Source organism: Pteropus medius, unplaced genomic scaffold (assembly GCF_902729225.1).
Source record: "Pteropus medius unplaced genomic scaffold, Ma_sr-lr_union100, whole genome shotgun sequence".
NCBI classification, from domain to species: domain Eukaryota; kingdom Metazoa; phylum Chordata; class Mammalia; order Chiroptera; family Pteropodidae; genus Pteropus; species Pteropus medius.
The window spans coordinates 27192-44604 of NW_024355526.1; the positions used below are offsets into that span (position 1 = coordinate 27192).

At 63.4% G+C, this 17413-nt stretch overlaps 2 protein-coding genes across 4 annotated transcripts in view; one reads left to right on the forward strand and one right to left on the reverse strand.

The window, feature by feature from the left end:
* Positions 1–758: 758 nt before the first annotated feature.
* Positions 759–9270, reverse strand: LOC120599760 (uncharacterized). Its single transcript, XM_039858852.1, has 6 exons — positions 9039–9270; positions 8619–8903; positions 7054–8395; positions 3779–3849; positions 2229–2349; positions 759–1773 (listed from the first exon to the last, which is right to left on the reverse strand). The coding sequence occupies exons 3-6, from the start codon at positions 7414–7416 to the stop codon at positions 1582–1584; spliced, it is 747 nt and encodes a 248-aa protein (XP_039714786.1). The 5' UTR covers positions 7417–8395; positions 8619–8903; positions 9039–9270; the 3' UTR covers positions 759–1581.
* A 2287-nt stretch (positions 9271–11557) lies between these two features.
* Positions 11558–17413, forward strand: part of SLC2A6 (solute carrier family 2 member 6) — a 10190-nt gene continuing 4334 nt past the window's right edge. For 2 of the 3 annotated variants that reach the window (XM_039858785.1, XM_039858784.1), the window contains exons 1-8: positions 11558–11729; positions 12270–12432; positions 13366–13572; positions 14175–14274; positions 14857–15068; positions 15377–15529; positions 16166–16274; positions 16678–16863. In XM_039858785.1, the coding sequence (XP_039714719.1) occupies positions 11638–11729; positions 12270–12432; positions 13366–13572; positions 14175–14274; positions 14857–15068; positions 15377–15529; positions 16166–16274; positions 16678–16863 (1222 nt within the window). In that variant the 5' untranslated portion in view covers positions 11558–11637. Of the gene's footprint in view, positions 11730–12269; positions 12433–13365; positions 13573–14174; positions 14275–14856; positions 15069–15376; positions 15530–16165; positions 16275–16677; positions 16864–17106; positions 17253–17413 lie in introns of all 3 variants that reach the window. The other variant, XM_039858786.1, reaches the window with a different exon arrangement.

The window sequence follows — 17413 nt, forward strand, 5'->3', positions numbered from 1 at the left end:
TTTCGCGACCTCCTTGTCTCAAACGCTTTCCCACGTCGGTCACCTCCGAGACCAGCGGGTCAGCCGCAGCCGAGACAGGGTGGACGGCGGCTGCGGGAGGAGGCCCCGCTGGGGAAGGCTGAGCGCCCAGCCGCTGGCATCAAGGATTTCGGCTCCCGGCGGGGGGAAGGCCACGTCTGCTGCAGCCCAGCTTCCCGGAGGCCAGGGGCCCGATCCAGGTGTGCGGTCTGCAGCCCAGGCCGCCTCGGGCCGGGGGGTCGGGGGGGGCGGCACACCGGGAGGCCCCAAATATGAGGGCGCTGCCCTCGAGCTCAGGCAGTTGGGACCTCCTTGTCGCGGAGGGCAGCGGGGTGAGGGCACCAAATCCCCGGACGCCGCGGACTGGACACCTCCACCCCCCCAAGCCAGGCCCCTGGGGCCCTCGGGTATCGCTCCGCATCCCTCGCTTCACAAGGACGACGCGTGCCCTCTGCGCCTCGGAGAGGCTCCTGGGCAGAGGGGAGGGGCTGGTGCACCCCAGATCCGGGGCCGCTTCACACGAACCCCGAACCCTGCGTTCCACGTGCGTCAGGGAGCCGTGTCCAGCCAGAGCGTCTGTCACTGAAGCCCACCCTCCGGCCTCGCAGGGGCCAGCCCCACGCTCGGAGTCCGCGACTCAGATGCGGCCGGTCCAGGCTCGGACAAAGGAGGACACATAGCCACGCTGGCTGGCGGAGAGGTCTGGGGAGGGCGCGGGTCGCAGCGGCGGGGGCCCCGAGGCGCACTCGTGGCGAAGGGGAGACGACAAGGCAGGACGGGCAGCGCCCGCCCTGGGCGGCTCCGGGCGCAGCAGAGGGGCCCCGCGAGATGCTCGCGCCCACGGATTCCGGGCGAGGGGGGACTCGTGGGCTCAGGGCACGGAGAAAGCCAGGGCAGTGTCCTCACACTGAGACGTTGGCCCTGAAGGGTGTCACTTTGACAGGCCGTGAGGGGACCGTGGGGCGAGAGTCACAGGACTGTCCCCGCCCCCACCACATAACTGCAGCTCCTCGGAGCCTCATGGTCTTGGCCCACGAACGTGCGGGGGCCACCCCTCCCGGGCCGGGCCGGGCCACCAGACGCCCCTCCAGAGGGCGGGGGACACACTGGGGTTGCTGCTGTATTCGTGTACTGAGCACATTTTTCCTTCCTGGGTCGTGTGGACCCCAAGAGATGGTGGCCATGAGCCCCGGTGAGCTGAATGGAGAAAGGCCAGGAAGCCACGGTGTGCAGGCCACCTGCCTGGGGGACGCAGGGGAGGCCCAGGGAGGCTTCAGGCTGGTTCGGGCTCCGTGTCCCAGCCAGGGGGCAGGATCCCCAGGCCCCGGGCCCACTGCCGACCCCACCCACAGCCAGGCCAGCGCCTGGGGCGAAGGACACCAAGTGGTCCAGAAAGAGGGCGGCCTCGACCCAGACCACCAGCGGCCTTTCTCCGCGCTGTCCACAGACGCCCACAGCATCCCCTGCGCCCAAGCCCCCGGCCAGACCGCGTGGCCCTGGTGTCTGTTCTCCGGGCCCAAGAAAGCAAATCCTGCTCCTTATCTGCGGGCACGGGCCGGGCAGCTAATCCGTCCTTGGAGACCACCTCACGGTCGTTCCGCAGACAGCCCGACAGGCTCCAGGCCTCTGCTGGCCTCCTGGGTCACGGAGCTGCTGTGGGCCACGCTCCTCAGACAGGCATCCGCATTCTGCAGAGACGGTGCCTTCGAAGGCGGTGGGGGCAGGTGAGGGCAGGCGCTCCATCTGCTTCTTCCCCTGAAATTGCAGCCACAATTCAATACACATGTGACTGTCCAGGGCAACAGGACCAGCTGAAATCCGGGCCCAGGCTGTGCAGATAACAGGACACGAGACAGACACCTACAGGCACACGCATGGCACATATGAGTGTCACCCCACACCCAGGCCAGCCCTGAGCGGCCAAGGCTGGGCTCCCCGCACTCCTGCGGTCTGACTGCTCCCCCTTGACACCCACTGGCTACAGACCATCCCCCACCCAACGCCAGGCCCGCAGGAGGCTATGTGGGAGCCCTCCGCTGCGTGTCCACTTCCGGCCTGCCCCGCCCCCGCTCAGAGCAGCCCGCACCAACTGCCGGGGGCCGAGCCAGCCTGCCAGACAGGAGGTGGGGTCATTTCGTAAAGGCGTGTGTGTGCACACCCATACACATGCATGTACACCCATGTGCACATACACACGCGTGCATGCTCACCTGCACGACGTGCGAGGGCACACGTGCGCACATGCACGTGCACATGTATGTGTCCGAGCCCATCTGTGGAGTGGGCGTGGCCTCCTGGGGCAAGAGCCGAGCCCCTGCATCCAGGGGTGGCCTGCGGATAAATGAGGTCGCAGATGGCCAGGTGCTCCATGCAAACTCCTCTCCTGCAGACAGACCCCCACCCCCAGTCACTCTGGCAGCTGCCAGCGGGGGGTCGGGTCTGAAGCTCCCCCCCCACCCCGCCTCTTGACAGTGGCCCACCCCAGGCTCCTCCTGGACCAGAATTAGCAGCCGCCAGAGTCAGAGCAGTAGGGGTCTCAGGGGCCCGTGGCTGGGGCCGCAATCTGTCGGTCTCCCCCGACTCTCTGCCTGTGGCACGGACGCTCCCCAGGGCCGTGGGAGGGCGGGAGGCCCAGCAGGCAGGATCCAGCCCGCCCAGCATGAGCATGAACACTAGGCCCCGCGGCTGGCCCTGTTCGCAGACTCCGGTGACCCCAAAGTCCTCCCCAGGACAGCCATGGTCCCCGGCCGAGGGCCAAGGTGCAAGTTCCAAGGCACCACAGTGTAGACATTTTAAAGGAGGTGGCCAGACCCGGTTTGTTTTCCAGTGACCCCGAGCACATCCCCCACTCGGCCATCTCCCAGGCGTGGGGCATCAGCAAGTTGCAGAACAGCCTTGTGATGCAGCTTCCTCCTCGGTGACACGGGGACAACGGCCCCCACTGTTACGAGGACAGAGGGGGGTGAGCCCGTGTTCGCACATGGATTGCTGCTCGGAAGGCACAAACACCGACGGCCGTGAACGGCCCTCACTTGCCCCCACCCCTCCTCTATCTCGCCAGGAACCCCAAAGACCGACCCCGGGGGACCCGGCCACAGCTGGGCTCCCGAGCCCCCACTCCCCACCCCCTGAGGTGCCCCCGGGTCTCCCAGTGGAACATTTTTGACATATTCTAAACTGTCAGCAAAACAAGATGAAAATTCAGTAATTGCTTTTGGCAGGGAGTCCACAGGCCAGCGCGGGGGCCAAAAATAACGGAGAGGCGCTTTCCCGGGCCACCTGCAGCCCCAGGGGTCTGTGTGGTCCGTCTGAGCATGGGGCCGTGGTGGTCTGGCCTGACCCCGCTGCTGGCCGGCGGGGACAGGAGGGGGGGAGTCTGGAGGGACAGAGCGAGGCTCACTCACACACTGCAAGCCAGGAAGTGTCCGGCCACCCGAAAAATGCGCTGTCTCACTGGGGTGAGGACGGCAGCTGTTGCGCTACTTAGCAGCCCACAAATGGTCGGCCGGGTCCCGGAAGAGGGTGTCGGCCGAGGCCGTGAAAGGCAGACACGCCTGGCAAAGCCTCCGCCGGCCAGGTGCTGCTCCGGTCCCCAACCCTGCCCTGCTCCCGAAGTCACCCCCAGACCCAGCCAGCCCCAAAAGCAGGAGGTGGGGGCAGCCCAGGGTGATTAGAGCCTGGGGTCAGCATGCAACTGGCCGAGAGGTAGGCCTGGGTCTCTTCCTTCCTGTCGCAAAGGCCAGAGGGGACAAGAACTCACCTCGCCTGACCGGGTTGGACCCACATCCACGTCCCAGGCAGGGGCTCCTCTTCCGAACCCCGGATCCGGGTCTGCCGAACAAGGGGGAAAAGCAGAGAGTCAAGGTCACAAGCGCCCGTCCGGCTCGGGACTCCATGTGTGTGTGTCCACGAAGGACCCCATCCACCTCTCCCCGTGAAGCAGATGCAGAAGTGGAGGTTCACAAATACGGGTGGTGTGTGGGGGGCCCAAACTCACACAGCAAGGACTCGACCCCAGGTAGACTGGCTGCCCCGTCGAGACCCCAAAAGCCGGGTGACAGAAGCCACGGCTGTGTCCTGAGGAGGGGCCGATGGCCGGAGAGGGGGCGGGTCAGCCTCTGCCTGGCTTTTTCCTGTCCCCGCTTCATGCCCTAAGCAGGATGTGCCTGACACGTGTGGGTTCGCTGAAGTTCCTCGAGGTCCCCGGGAGTGTTTGCTGGGGACATCCGGGGCCTGGCTCCCAGGACCGCTGTCCCACATCGTGAAAGATGCCATCCCTCTGGGCACCTGTCCTCTGCCCACGCACCCACCTGCCATCCAGCGCGCGCCTCTGGCCCATCTCCTAGGCTGAGGAAGGGTTTCCAGAGTCACCTCATCCCACTGCCACACAGCCCCGTACTGGGTCCTCACCTCACAGAAGACAGGACAGTGACTGGCCCCTGGCTCCAGGTGGCACTCAGGCTCAGACGAACACCCTGCTCCCACAGAGCAGGGTGTTCTCTGCTGTAGAAGAGAACGCGGCCTCTCTGCTGTACACGGGGAGCCAGGCCAGGCTGACCTCCTCCCGCCCGCCTCGGCCCTCTCCTCTGGCCCAAAAGTTGGCCTCTCACAAGAGGTGACCGTACAGCGACATGAGAGGCAGCTGCATGCCCCTGAGGGCGGTTCCCCAGTGTCCCTAGAGGAGTACGGAGTACGGAGGGTGCCCGCCACGTGCCAGCCCCTTACCACCCAGCGAGGACGGGTGGCTGGCATCTCGGTGAGGAGCGCACATGGCTGTGGCTCGCATGGCAGGGCCCAGGCCCCACGACATCACCAAAGATCCAGCTCCTGCCTCGTCCCCACCTGCCAGCCTCAGCCCGGGCTCTCGGCTCCTGGTTGTAGGACAGCCACTGCCACTGCACCCCGAGGGACACGGCTGCATTCCGGGAAGGAGGAAGAGGGAGGACCCCAAACCTCCCCACCCAGGAAGCTGCCCTCCCTGGCCAGAACTGATGCCCGTGCGCCCCCGCATCTGTGCGGGCAGCTCAGAGTCTGAGTTTGCAGTTAGGCACATCGCCACCCCAAACAAAACTGGGGCCCGTCTGGGAAGGATGGCTCATGAGAAATGGAGACTCCAGCTTCATGACGCCCCCGGGCCCCGTGTCGGCGTCTGCTCTCTGTAACTACAGCGAGGGCCTCCTCCTCCCCAGGGAGAAAGCCCCCCCGCCCCCTGTGGGCCACCGGCACCGTGCCTGGCAGACACCCTCCAGCCTACGAGCAGGCAGGCCGCTGGGAGGAGCAGCAGCTCCCCTGCATGCCCGGTCTCCTATAGGGAGGCCACACGGATTAAACACGAGCACACATGTATGCACGCGTCCACATATGCGTACATGGGTGTGCACGCACGTGTATGTGTGTACGCGCAGGCACATGTTCGCTGTACATATATATTCGCACATGCATACGCTTGTGCATGCATATGCTCATACACACGAACATGTACACAGACACAACATGTGTGCACCGTGTTATACAGAGTGTGTGCACATGCTAATGCAGGCACACCACATGCCTGCGCACACACATGCATGCACACACACACGTGCACGTGCACGTGCACGTGCACCAGCGAGCTGCCCGCTCCCAGCATCTCCTTGCCGACCAGTTCAGGGAGCGGTCCACCAGCCCCACGCCAGTCCCCAGGCCCATCCCGTCACCCTTTGAGACGTCCAACCCACTGAAAACACATATTTTCCTAACCCCAGGCATCTGGCTGCCCCGGTGCCTCCTGGGAGAGGGAAGCTGGGCGGGGAGGCGGGGCCCGGGAGGCGGGGCAGGAAAAACCCCAAGGTGGAACCGCAATGTTTACGAAACGGGTCACTGAATCACCCAGAACGAGATTTTCCTTGCGGTGCCATTGCTTCCTGGACGAGCCGCACGCAGAGGCCGTGCTGGCCCCAGGCCCTGCAGCGGGGCGGGCAGCCCGCTGGAGCCTCGGAGGCTGGGCTCCCCGCCAGTGACTTGACCACTGGATCCACCTCGTCGAGGCCGCATGGCATTCTCATGAGGGTTGGTCAGAAATGCAAACAAGCAGAGCCAGGCTGCCTTCGTCCACCTCCACCTGCCTTACTCACTGGCACTGAGTCAGGGGGCAGCGACGAGGCCTTGGGCGAACTCCCCAGAGGACAGACGCTCGCCTCTTTGGCTCTCCTGGGGGCCCCGCATCCCTCAGGCTGGATGCCTGGAGTCCGTGGACATGGGCTCAGGCTTGGAAGAAGGAGCCCGAGATTTAGCTCTGGCTCCGGTGGCCTGAGAGGGCGTGAGGTGGGGCATGGGCCTGGGACCCCCAGAGGCCCCCAACCCGGCCCACCCGTGGGAATCTAACAGTCAAAGGTGGAGAGGCAGAGGGTGCTGGGGAAGGGGCAGGAGGTGTGGGGTGGGGCGTCCTGCCCTCAGCCCCTCCCCTCCAACAGGGAGGGGTGTGACCAGCAGCGGAGAGGGCCCTCTGCTCCCTGGGCAGAAGGCCAGAGGTGGTGGGGGCCACGCTTGGCTGCCTGCCTGCGCCCTGGGCCCCCGAGTTCGGAGCCAGGCCTGTGGGACAGGGAAGATGCTCAGGAGAGGGCCCGGGGGAGGGACAGTCTCAAAGTGAGTCTCGGAGGAATCAGGCCTCCCTTTCCTGTAGCAGGCAGGACGGTCAGCTGAGGAGGGGGCTCCTGTGGTCCAGCCTGAGTCCCCAGTCATGCAGGTGACCAGTCAGAAAATCAGGGTCCAGCTACCAGGCCTTGTCTCTCAGTGCCCCTAACCCTACTTCTTCAAGAGGATCCCCAAACCTCTGGGATCCACCCCAACCCCCACTCCCCCCAGAGAGTACCTGAGGCCCCTACAGCCCCAAGCACTACCTACCCGCCTCTCCCGCAGCTGGGGTCAAGACAGCAGGCTAGGTCCACCCAGGACAGGAGAGAGGGAGCCCGCAGCCCCCCGCCACCCCGGCCTGGGCTCCAGGGCGCTGAAGGAGCAGGGGGAGGAGCCCCTGAGCTCTCTGGGGGGCCCATTCACCTGTTTCTCTGCAGAGTCTGGCACACGGGAGGTGTCTTGTATTTGTTCAATCGGGGACAGCAAAGTCTGGAGCCTTCTGTGCCAGCTTGAAGGTCTCCGTGCCCCTCCCATGCCCGGAAGCGTGTGCACTCCTTTGTCCAGGTCCCAGAAGGGGCCACTGTGGGTGGGAAGTCCCCGCTGGCCTTGGGCAGTGACCGTCCCTTGCACAAGCAGCTCTCTGCCACCCGCTCCGCCTCCTTCCTGACAATTTCTTCGGTAAGATTTAGATACAGAAATGGAGAGAAAGAAGATAAATAGCAAATGGTAAAAGATGTTCTCTCTGGGTAATGGGATGTGTTTATTTACAATCTCAAAATTTTCCATCCTGGGCCTGACGGCAACCCCAAGGGGACTCTCACAGCAGATGGTGCAATTCTGACTTCAGACACCAGGTGGCAGCCAAAACCCGCGCATCAGGCTCAGCCCACCGCCGCCTGCAAAGGAGGAGGGGTGGCTACCTCTAAGCGTTTGCTGAGTCCCAGGAGAGAGAGAGGCCGGCACAGAGGCAGTGACTGCTGCAGAAGTGACCACAGTGCCTCCCCACTGGTCGACCCTCCCAACAATTCCCAGAAGTACATATTGCCATCCTCATTTGATGACTGGGGAAACCAAGGCCCAGAACACAGTAGGGCCCTGTCCAGCGTCACACGGCCCAGTGTAGGCACAGCCTGGGCTGGAATTCTCAATTACTGCACACCTTGAGTTATTTCTCAGATGCCCAGTGGTCACTTGGCTTTATTCGCAACCCCAGGATGAGTGGGTTTGAGCCTGGCCTGCCTGACCACGTCCGGGTGCCCAAGGCTCGGAGCCCACTCTCGGATGCCAGGCACAGGGCGGTGGCATTCTGCGGCACAGGCCAGGGCTCATCCGAGTTCCTGCCTCCAGTCCGGGGCCTCGGGGGCCTCCTGTGGTCCCGCTGCGGCTGCCGGGAGCAGCTGGCCACGGGGTTTGGCCCGGGGTATGGCTGGGAGGCTAGCCCCTCCATTCCGCCCCCCACCCTCGTGTCCCTGGCTCTGTTCCCGTGGAGCCACTCCTGACTCTGTGCCAGGCCCAGCCACAGACTCGCCCACCCCCCTCCTGGGAACCCACGTCAGCAGGAGCCTTGGAGGTGCCCACGCCACACCAGCCAGGACGAGAGTAAGAGAAATAGCAAGACCAAGGCCGCGGCCAGGGCCATGGAGGGCACGAGGTCCGAGTCCACGGGGTCAGGGATGGCTTCGCCTGGAGCACGGCGGGGGTCAGCGGGAGTGCTGGACCGCTGGATGTCAGAGACCTTCTCCCCCAGGGGCCCTGGGCAGCCCATCTGTAGGAAGGAGCAGGTAAGGGACAGGACGTGCACTGGGCAGGCCACCAGCGCTCACCCTCGGAGGGAAGGTCTCCGGCCCTAGCCGGAGCGAGGGCCCACGAGGCGACCACGAGCAGGGGCTCCCTGAGCCACACTGCTTTCCTCTAAAGTGGGTGATCGAGGCCACGCGGGGGGGACGAGGACCAGCGGGGGTGCGGCCTGATCCACTGGCACGCCTTACCTCCCCCCTCGGAGACTTCTCCCCCTGTGCCAGGGCGTCTGGAATGCAGCGCCGCCAGTTTCCAGGGCACTTAGAAGCCCAGGCTCATCCGCAGGGACCTTCGGGAAACTGCAGGAGGAGCTGTGTCAAAGCTGCCAGCTGCGCCCTGCCCGCACAGCACCCGGCCCCGTCCATATTCCACGGGAGAACGGTAAGGCCCGGAGCGGAGGCAGCCTTCCCACGAAGCCCCGGAGGTTGGCAGAGGTGGTCACAGCACTCTGAGAGCCGGTCCTTGGCCCCTCCTCTCTGCAGGGCAGAGTTCGGACCAGGTCATTCATTAAGCTCCAATGCCCTGGGTCAGCCAGGGGTGGACACAATCCGAGAGTCAGGAGTGGCGCCGGCCTGCCCCTCCCCAGTCCTGGAGTTCTGCAGGATGCTTACCCTGCAGCCATGGGAGCTCTGGCGTCCCAGGAGGGGCCGGCCCCAGAGCTGCCACTTTCCCAGGGACAGGCAAGCCTGAGTGGACGAACTGAGGGCTCTTCCTCGAAAGAACTGCAACCTGCCAACTTCTCGCAGGAAGGGGCCAGAGCTGGGGGCGGAGAAGTGAGCGACCCAGCCCTTCTGTGGGTGTGTTCAGGGCGGAGAGAGGAACGAACTGTCCATGCCCAGCCGAGCAAGGTGTCCCACTCCAGACCAGCACTTCCTGCTGCTCCAAGGGAGACTTCCTGCCTGTGGGCTGGGACCGGCTGAAGAAGTGGGGAGAACTCTGAATTCAAGTTGGCAAGGGGCTTCCTGGCAGCCCTTGTGTGCCCCACCGGTGCCAGGCCAGGGTGGGTAGGGGGAGGGGAGGAGTGTTACATACACTCCACACCACCCCAGAGACCAGGTCAGGTCCCGAGCGGCCATCTAGGGGAGACCCGGGCGACAGTGGTCAGGAGCGAGGGCATAAGCCCACTGGTAAGAGGGTTAAAAGAGGCCCGAGGACCACGGAAACAATCCTCGCTGAAGGAAATTATCCTTGAAGGACAAAGATGTTCGTTGCATTGCTAATTTTCAGAGCAAAAATGTCTGAAACAGCCCTAATGCCCACGACAGAAGATTCATGAGCAAATCCAGGGGCATCCACTCAGGGACCTGCAAGGCCAATTAAGACAGCGCTCCGCACACAGAGTGTCATATCAGCCTTGTTCGTCCGGCCAAAAACTGGAAATAACCCAACCACCCACCAAAGGCTGGGCAGACACCGGGGTGCACTCATATACAGCAACAAAAAGGGACAAAGACACTGGAAAATGACACGGATGACTCCGAGGAAGGACCAGTCCCATCCACAGGCACAGGAAGATGAGCAGCAGTTTCCCAGGCGGGGTGGGGAGAGTGAGGAGGGGGTTTGACAGAAAGGGACACAAAGGGACTTCTAGGAGGATGGAGTGTTCGAGACCTTGGTGGGGGAGGGGTCCGGGCTATACAGCTGTCAACGCTCACCAACCAGTACATTTAAAATGAGTTCAGGTTCCTCTATGTAAATTGTATCTTAACAAAGTTGATTTTAAAAGAAAACAAGTACATTGAGGGAAAAAAAAAAGAGAAGCAGAAACAAGAGTATATTCATATCAGGTTCAAGAGCAGGAACGTCTAATCCACAATGAAAGAAATCAGTGATAGGACTCAGGAGGGTGGGAATGTCTGGGGAGAAATATCCGGACTTTCCGGGGTAATAAGAAGCTTCTGTTTCTTCATTGAGTCATTGATTACAGAGCTGCACACCAAAGTTTAATTGTGGAGCTGCACATCCAAGATGTGTTGTATCTCAAATTTTAAAATGTGATTATGAGAACTGTGCAATATTATCAGTAAAAGTCACCGTGTATTGAGTGTGCCTGGATCTGAGGCCTGCGTCCTTGATGGCAAGAAAATGCTTAAAATACAATGTAAAGCGGTCACTCAGTTGCGTGCACACACGACAGGCAAAAGTGTAAACAGACGCGTGGGAGAAACACACTAACATGCCAGCAGGACGAGGCTGTCAGGAGACAGATGTCACTATTTCCTCTATCGTCGTGTTTCAGTGATAACGAAAGGGAATTATAATCACTTTTAAAAAACACTTTACTATTTTAATAGCGAAATTTTGTAAATAACCCAAATGCTCAGCGACAAAGGACCAGTTTAAAAATATATGTGGCACATCCATCCAGCAGAATAGGGTGTGATCAGCCTTCTCTCTTTGAAAAAAAGTCCAAATGGAGAGCTGAAATGAGCAATTGTGTTATTTTTTGAGGTCGGTTTTCCAGGGAATTTTCCGCTTCTGCTTTATTTCTAAATTTCATCTTATTACCTGGGTGCTTCACTACCGGGCCAACTCGCTTCTGTAACTGGACAAGACCAGAAACGGGGAAAATACAAGTCCGGCCCACTGGAACCGCCACCGCCTCCGCCCTGCCTTCGCCAGGACACTCGTCAGCCATAGTCCACTGCGTCTCGGAGGTGACTGGGGACGCCAATCGCAGAGAAAGAGTGGGGCGCAGGATGGAGCTCGCGGTCCGCCTCTGAAGGGAGACACGAGTTCGCTGTGTGACCCTGGCGAGTGGCTTCGCCTCTCCGAACTTGAGCTTCCTGCTGCGTGCAGGAGCTGGACCCCAGGGCGGGACGCGGTCTTGAGCCGGTGCTGGTACCCGGCTCGGACCCGACGTGGACACGGACGATCCGGCAGCGGTTCTGCCTCCAGGCCCCATACGACTGGCAAGCGGCTTCCCTCCGGTGAAGGTTCCCACCCTCGCGGACCACCCGGGACCTCCAGGGTCCCACGAGGCGCGCGCCGCGCCCCGGGAAAGCCCGGCCGCGCCCGCATCCCCGCATCCGCACCGCTCGCGGCCGCCCATTGGCCGGCGCCGGCTCTGCAGGGCCGCCCCACAGCCAATCGCGGCCGGGGGGTGGAGCCGCGGGCGCCGCCGGATGCTCAGAGCCGCTGCGGCCCGACGCGCTCCCCGCCCGAGCTGCCCAGGTCCCTCGGCGGCGCCTGAGACCGCAGACGCCGGCCATGCAGGAGCCGCTGCTGGGCGCCGAGGGCCCGGACTATGACACCTTCCCCGAGAAGGCGCCCCCGTCGCCGGAGGAGAGGACGCCTATCGGGTGAGAGTCGCGGGGCATGGGGACGGTGGGTGGGGGCTGGTTTCCTCCTTGGGCCTCCTCTGACCATCTAAGTGGCCACCAAAGGGCCATCTGGTCGGTCCCCTCCTGCCCCTAGACACGCTATTTAAGACTCCTATTTAAAGAACTGGTCGTATGCCGTCCTCCCTGCCCTCCAGTACCGGGCCCAGCCCCCACCTGTCACAGATAGGGAGTCCAAGACCGGGAGAAGGCGAAGGGCTGGCCTAAGGTCACGGAGCAAGCGAACCCGGGGTGGCAAAAACCAGGCCTCTTCTGCTGCAGAAAAGCCCCCCTGCACCCGTGTCTCCCGCGTGGCGGTGGGCTGTGGGGGCCGTCCTCATGCCCTGAAATTCCCCCAAAAGAGCTGGCACTCAGACCCTGGGGAGGTGCCAGTCTGACTGGCCCTCGCCCTAGCCCTCCCCAGCACTGGCCCCTGAGTGGACAGCCGTCGTACTCAGGACAGGCAGCAGATCGGTGGGGAGGGACTCAAACACCCCCAATCTCTGCCCCTACCACGTCCAGGGCCCCGCAGAACAAAAGGGTGTTCCTGGCGACGTTTGCCGCCGTGCTGGGCAATTTCAGCTTCGGCTACGCCCTGGTCTACACGTCCCCGGTCATCCCAGCCCTGGAGCGCTCCTTGGATCCAAACCTGAGACTGACCAAAACCCAGGCGTCCTGGTTCGGGGTAAGGACCCGGCTCTGAGTTGGGAGGGGCAGGGCAGGGGTAGCAGGTAGGTACCCCGGTCTGCCTCCGCACTCCAGGCTGGGGGAGGGTGTGAGGCCAGCTGATGGCTCTGAAATGAAAGGAGGAAGCGAAAGCCAGTGGGGAAGGTATGGGAAGGAGCAGGTCGGGGAGGGCTTAAGGTCTACACCCCGCGGGGTTGAGGGTTCCCCATGCCCCCCACACCCGGATCTGGACTGTCACAGCAGAGCAGCTGCTTCCCTGGGTGATAGGGGTCTGGGGCATCAGGTGCCCGTAGAAAGAGGCGCCTGCTGGAGCGAGGAGGGCCCGGGACAGATTTGGACACGGACACGCAGAAGAGAGGAGCACAGACCTCGAGGGTCTCAGGGTACTAGCAGTACAATCCTGGTGGCCTCAGATTTACAGTGACAACATATTAGCTGAGCCGCTGATGCCCACCGGGTACTGAGCGCTTGGTATGTGCCAGGTGTGTACTCTGCACTTCCCAAGAGAGCTGATCGACTCCAGGGCCAAACCCCACGAGGGGGGTGCCACCAACCTCCCCACAACACAGCTGACTGAACTCTACTCACTACAGTGTATGGGGAACCCAAGAACCCCCAAATCTTACAGTCCCAGAGGCTTCAAGTCACAGAATCCTCCCGTCTGCTGTATTACAGTATTAGACACTTGAACATCAGTCTGCACAGAACCGCTGTGGACACGCGGCCCCACCTCCTGCCCAGAGCAGGACTCCCCGTTGTGTCCACATGCTGCTTGGGCACCTCTGGAGACAGGAGGCTCACTACCGTTCGGGGCCTGAGTCCGCAGCCCAGGCTCCCGGGCTGGCCCGGAAGAGCAGCTGTCTCTAGGATCTGACGGGGGGTGGGGGATGCTGGCTGCCCAGACGTGTCTGCCCTGCACCCTCCTCCACAGTCCGTGTTCACCTTGGGTGCGGCGGCGGGAGGCCTCAGTGCCATGGTCCTCAATGACCTCCTGGGCCGGAAGCGCAGCATCATGTTCTCCGCCGTACCCTCGGCAGCCGGCTACGCGCTCATGGCGGGCGCCCGTGGCCTGTGGATGCTGCTGCTGGGGAGGGTGCTGACGGGCTTCGCTGGAGGGCTGACAGCTGCCTGCATCCCGGTAAGGCCAGGACCACCCACCCCAAGTCCCCTCACAGCCTCAGTAGCGTGCTGACCGCGTTAGCAGAGGCCTCCTGGCCTCCGAGTCCAGCGGTCAGCAGGGATGTGTTGGCCGGGGAGACTCAGTTCACCCCTGCCAGGGCCATTAATTTCAGGGAAATCTGTCGCCACGTGCCCAGCTGCTCCCCATTCTGGACTCCTCAAACTTCCTAACCCATTTCTTGAAAATCAACGCACATTGCTCAATGGGAGAAAAGCCACATTGAGCAACAGGGAGGAAAAGGAAGTCCTTGCCCCGGCACCCCGCCCTCGCCCACCCGCACACCCGCTCAGGGGCTGCGGCGAGCCTGGTGGGGGCGAGGACCCCCGGGAGGAGCCAGGTCGAGCCTGGGTGCCCTTGGCCTCCCAGCCCCCAGCTTCGCGCTAGCCGTTTCAGAGCTGAGCGCTTCTGCCCACCGGACAGGGACCCCGAGGCCCGAGGGAGGTCACAGACTCATGACCAGGACAAGAGCCTCACCAGAGGCCCCCACTTCCCAAGAGTCAGCCACCTTGGCCAGGCCCCCGTGTTCTCACGCGGGCCGGGGTGGGTGCGGTGTCTTGCAGGTGTACGTGTCTGAGATTGCGCCCCCAGGCGTCCGTGGGGCCCTGGGGGCCACACCGCAGCTCATGGCAGTGTTTGGGTCGCTCTCTCTCTACGCCCTTGGTGAGACATGCGTGCACGCGGCCCCTCCCGTGTGCGGGCAGGGGGCGAGGGCTGGGAAGGGATGTGCCCCCAGAGAAGGCTGGGCCGTGAGGCTTCCTAGTTCCGTGTCCTCCAGGGCAGTCCCCTGCCCCGCCCGGTCACTGTCACGAGGCCCCTTCCTACCTGGCCAGCGAGGGCTCCCCGCAGCCAGCAGCCTTCAAACTCTTTTGGCAGCTGAATCCTTCTGTCAAAGAGCCTTAGGTGGGAAGTCGGAGTAGAAAAGAGACGAGAGCACCCCTGTTGAGGCGGGTGGGGCTTGGTGGTGGAGGCCCGGGGTCTTGCCTGCTCAGGCCACCCCTCCGGCCCCCTTCCATGGCCCTCAAGACCCTCCAAGAACCTGGGCCCTGTGCCAGGGCTGGGCCATCCGTGTGGCCCGTCCCGATCCAGATCTCAGAAGCCTGGGGCCATCGCTTTCTGTAGGAGGCGGCCTGGGACCAGCCTGGGACCAGCCCTGAGGGCAGACGAGGCTGCTCAGAGGTCCCAGTGGGAGGAGGCTCTGCGTCCAGCCTGGATCCCAGCTCCTCACCCCTTCCCCGCCCGCAGGCCTCCTGCTGCCGTGGCGCTGGCTGGCTGTGGCCGGGGAGGGGCCGGCGGTCGCCATGATCCTGCTGCTCAGCTTCATGCCCAGCTCGCCGCGCTTCCTACTCTCGAAGGGCAGGGACGCGGAGGCGCAGTGGGCACTGGCCTGGCTGCGCGGGGCCAACGCCGACATCCGCTGGGAGTTCCAGCAGATCCAAGACAACGTCCAGAGACAGGTGTGTGTTTGGGGGGGGGGTGGCACCACTGTGTGTGGCCGCAGCCAGCCTCTCCGGGCCTCGGTTCCTTTCCCTAGGGAACGGGGTACCGGTAGCCCCAGATCCTGGTGTCACAGCACCCCACCCTGAGCCCACCGATCCAGGAGCCTGTGGTTTGGGTACGGGTCCCCCGGGCCCGTTCCCTGGCCTGGGTCATTTCCTGGGGGAGGGATGAAAGAGACCTCTGCCCAACCCCATGCAGTCCGGGGCAGAGTGGCGCCCACTGGCAGGGCGGCCCAGCCCCCTCAGAGGCTGCCTCGTGTCTCCAGAGCAGACGCATGTCATGGGCCGAGGCCCGAGACCCCTCCATGTACCGACCCATCGCCATCGCCCTGCTGATGCGCTTCCTACAGCAGCTGACGGGCATCACGCCCATCCTTGTGTACCTGCAGCCCATCTTCAACAGCGCAGCCGTCCTGCTGGTGAGACCCCCGCCCCCAGCCCTGCTCGAAGCCCCAGGTGTCCCTCAGGGCCATCCTTCACCTGGCACCCGCTCTGTGCCGTGTATCTGGTGCATGTACAGGGGGCGACCGCCGGGGGCATGTACCCGTGTCCCGTGCCATGCACCTGTCCTCAGGGAAACGTTTGCAAGTAAAGCGTACGTTTTAAAATGTACAGGATCACAAACGAAACCAGCATAGAAATGCAGACCCCAGGTTCAGAGCATCTGCCACTCACTGAGGGAAGTCGCTTCCTCTCCAAACCTCAGCTTCCTCCCCTGCAGAACCGAGATAATGGATGGGTGACGTCAGCCCCGTTCGGGGCTGGGGAGATGAGATTCGGAGATTGGTGACAGCAAGTTCCACTAGTCATTGTCCCATCTAGAGTCTGTGCTGGCCTTAGGCTCCGGGGTGGGCACGGCAGTTGTGCCCCTGCCCGAGAGGCCCCACAGGCTAGGACAGGTGACCGGAGAAAGGGCCTGGCACACAGTAGGTGCTTGGTGGCTCAATGCTCCAAGGAGCCGTGGCTGTGGCTTGAGGCCTGAGCACCTTGGGGGGACTGGAGGGATAGCGGCAGCAGGCCGGGGGTCCTCAGCCTCGGTGGCTTCGTCCCTGCAGCCTCCTGAGGATGACGCAGCCATCGTGGGGGCTGTGAGGCTCCTGTCGGTGCTGATCGCGGCCTTCACCATGGACTTGGCCGGACGCAAGGTTCTGCTCTTCGTCTCAGGTGAGTCCCGCCGTCTCGGGCACGTCGGCACGCCTCGTTCTTCCTGCGGCTGGGCCCCTCCAGGTAGGTGCCGTGTGGCTGGGAGATCCGAGGGGCCTGGGGCAGACCTGCTCCAGACCGGTGCGGGGCCTGGCATGCACCTACTGCTCCAGAAAGGTCTGCCGGGGCTCGTGCGAGCAGAGAGGCTCGCACACCACGGTGGGTTTGACGGAAGCCCACACCGGGCTGGACGAGAAGGCTGCTGCTCTGCAGAAGTGTCCGGTCGTAGGTGGGCCGTGATGGTGGCCCGGACGAGAACTGGGCAGCACCGGGTACAGGGCGCCGAGGGGCTCTGTGGAGGGAGCGTCCGGGGAGCCGCCAGCTCAAAGGGTCCTGGCCCTGAGGGCCATCTGTCTGTCCACAGCGGCCACCATGTTTGCTGCCAACCTGACACTGGGGCTGTATGTCTCCTTTGGTCCAAAGCCTCTGACCCCCAACAGCACCGTGGGCCTCGAGAACGTGCCCTTCGGGGGCACGGAGCAGCCCCTGGTCATACCCACCAGCTACATCACCCTGGTGCCCCTGCTGGCCACCATGTTCTTCATCATGGGTAGGTGTGGCAGTGATCCCGCGGGGGGTGGCGAGTCTGGGAGGGCCACTGCCAGGGAGGGCTACTGCCAGGGAGGGCTGTCCCGTGGGTGACATGTGGGTGGGCAGCGCACTCTCAAGTTGTCTGGGACAGGTGGGGAGGAGTCTCTCAGAGGCTCAGGGAGGCAGAAGATTCCCCCGCAGCTACCAGCTGGCCTGAGCCCTCAGGTGAGCTCCGCCTGAGCCCTTCCCCCTCCCTGGGCAGGCTACGCCATGGGCTGGGGACCCATCACTTGGCTCCTCATGTCCGAGATCCTGCCCCTGCAGGCCCGCGGCACCGCCTCGGGGCTCTGCGTGCTGGTCAGCTGGCTCACCGCCTTCGCCCTCACCAAGTCCTTCCTGCTGGTGGTGGTGAGTGCTGGGGAGCCGGGGGCCCTCCGGCCACCGCCAGGGGCTGTGTGGAGGGGCTTCTCCACCATGTCCCCTAAGCCTCAGTGGTCCTCCGAGATTAGCACCCGCCTCCTTCACACGGAGGCCAGACAGCAAAGCCTCCTTCATTACGACAGACAGAC

Excerpts from the sequence above, each read along its gene's own strand:
- LOC120599760 (XM_039858852.1), bottom strand. The coding sequence starts at position 7,416 with ATGGAAAATTTTGAGATTGTAAATAAACACATCCCATTACCCAGAGAG. Across the intron at positions 3,850-7,053 it reads CAGACTCTGCAGAGAAACAG|ACCCGGATCCGGGGTTCGGA; the intron begins GTGAATGGGCCC and ends CTTGTTCGGCAG. Across the intron at positions 2,350-3,778 it reads GTCCAACCCGGTCAGGCGAG|GCCACCCCTGGATGCAGGGG; the intron begins GTGAGTTCTTGT and ends ATTTATCCGCAG.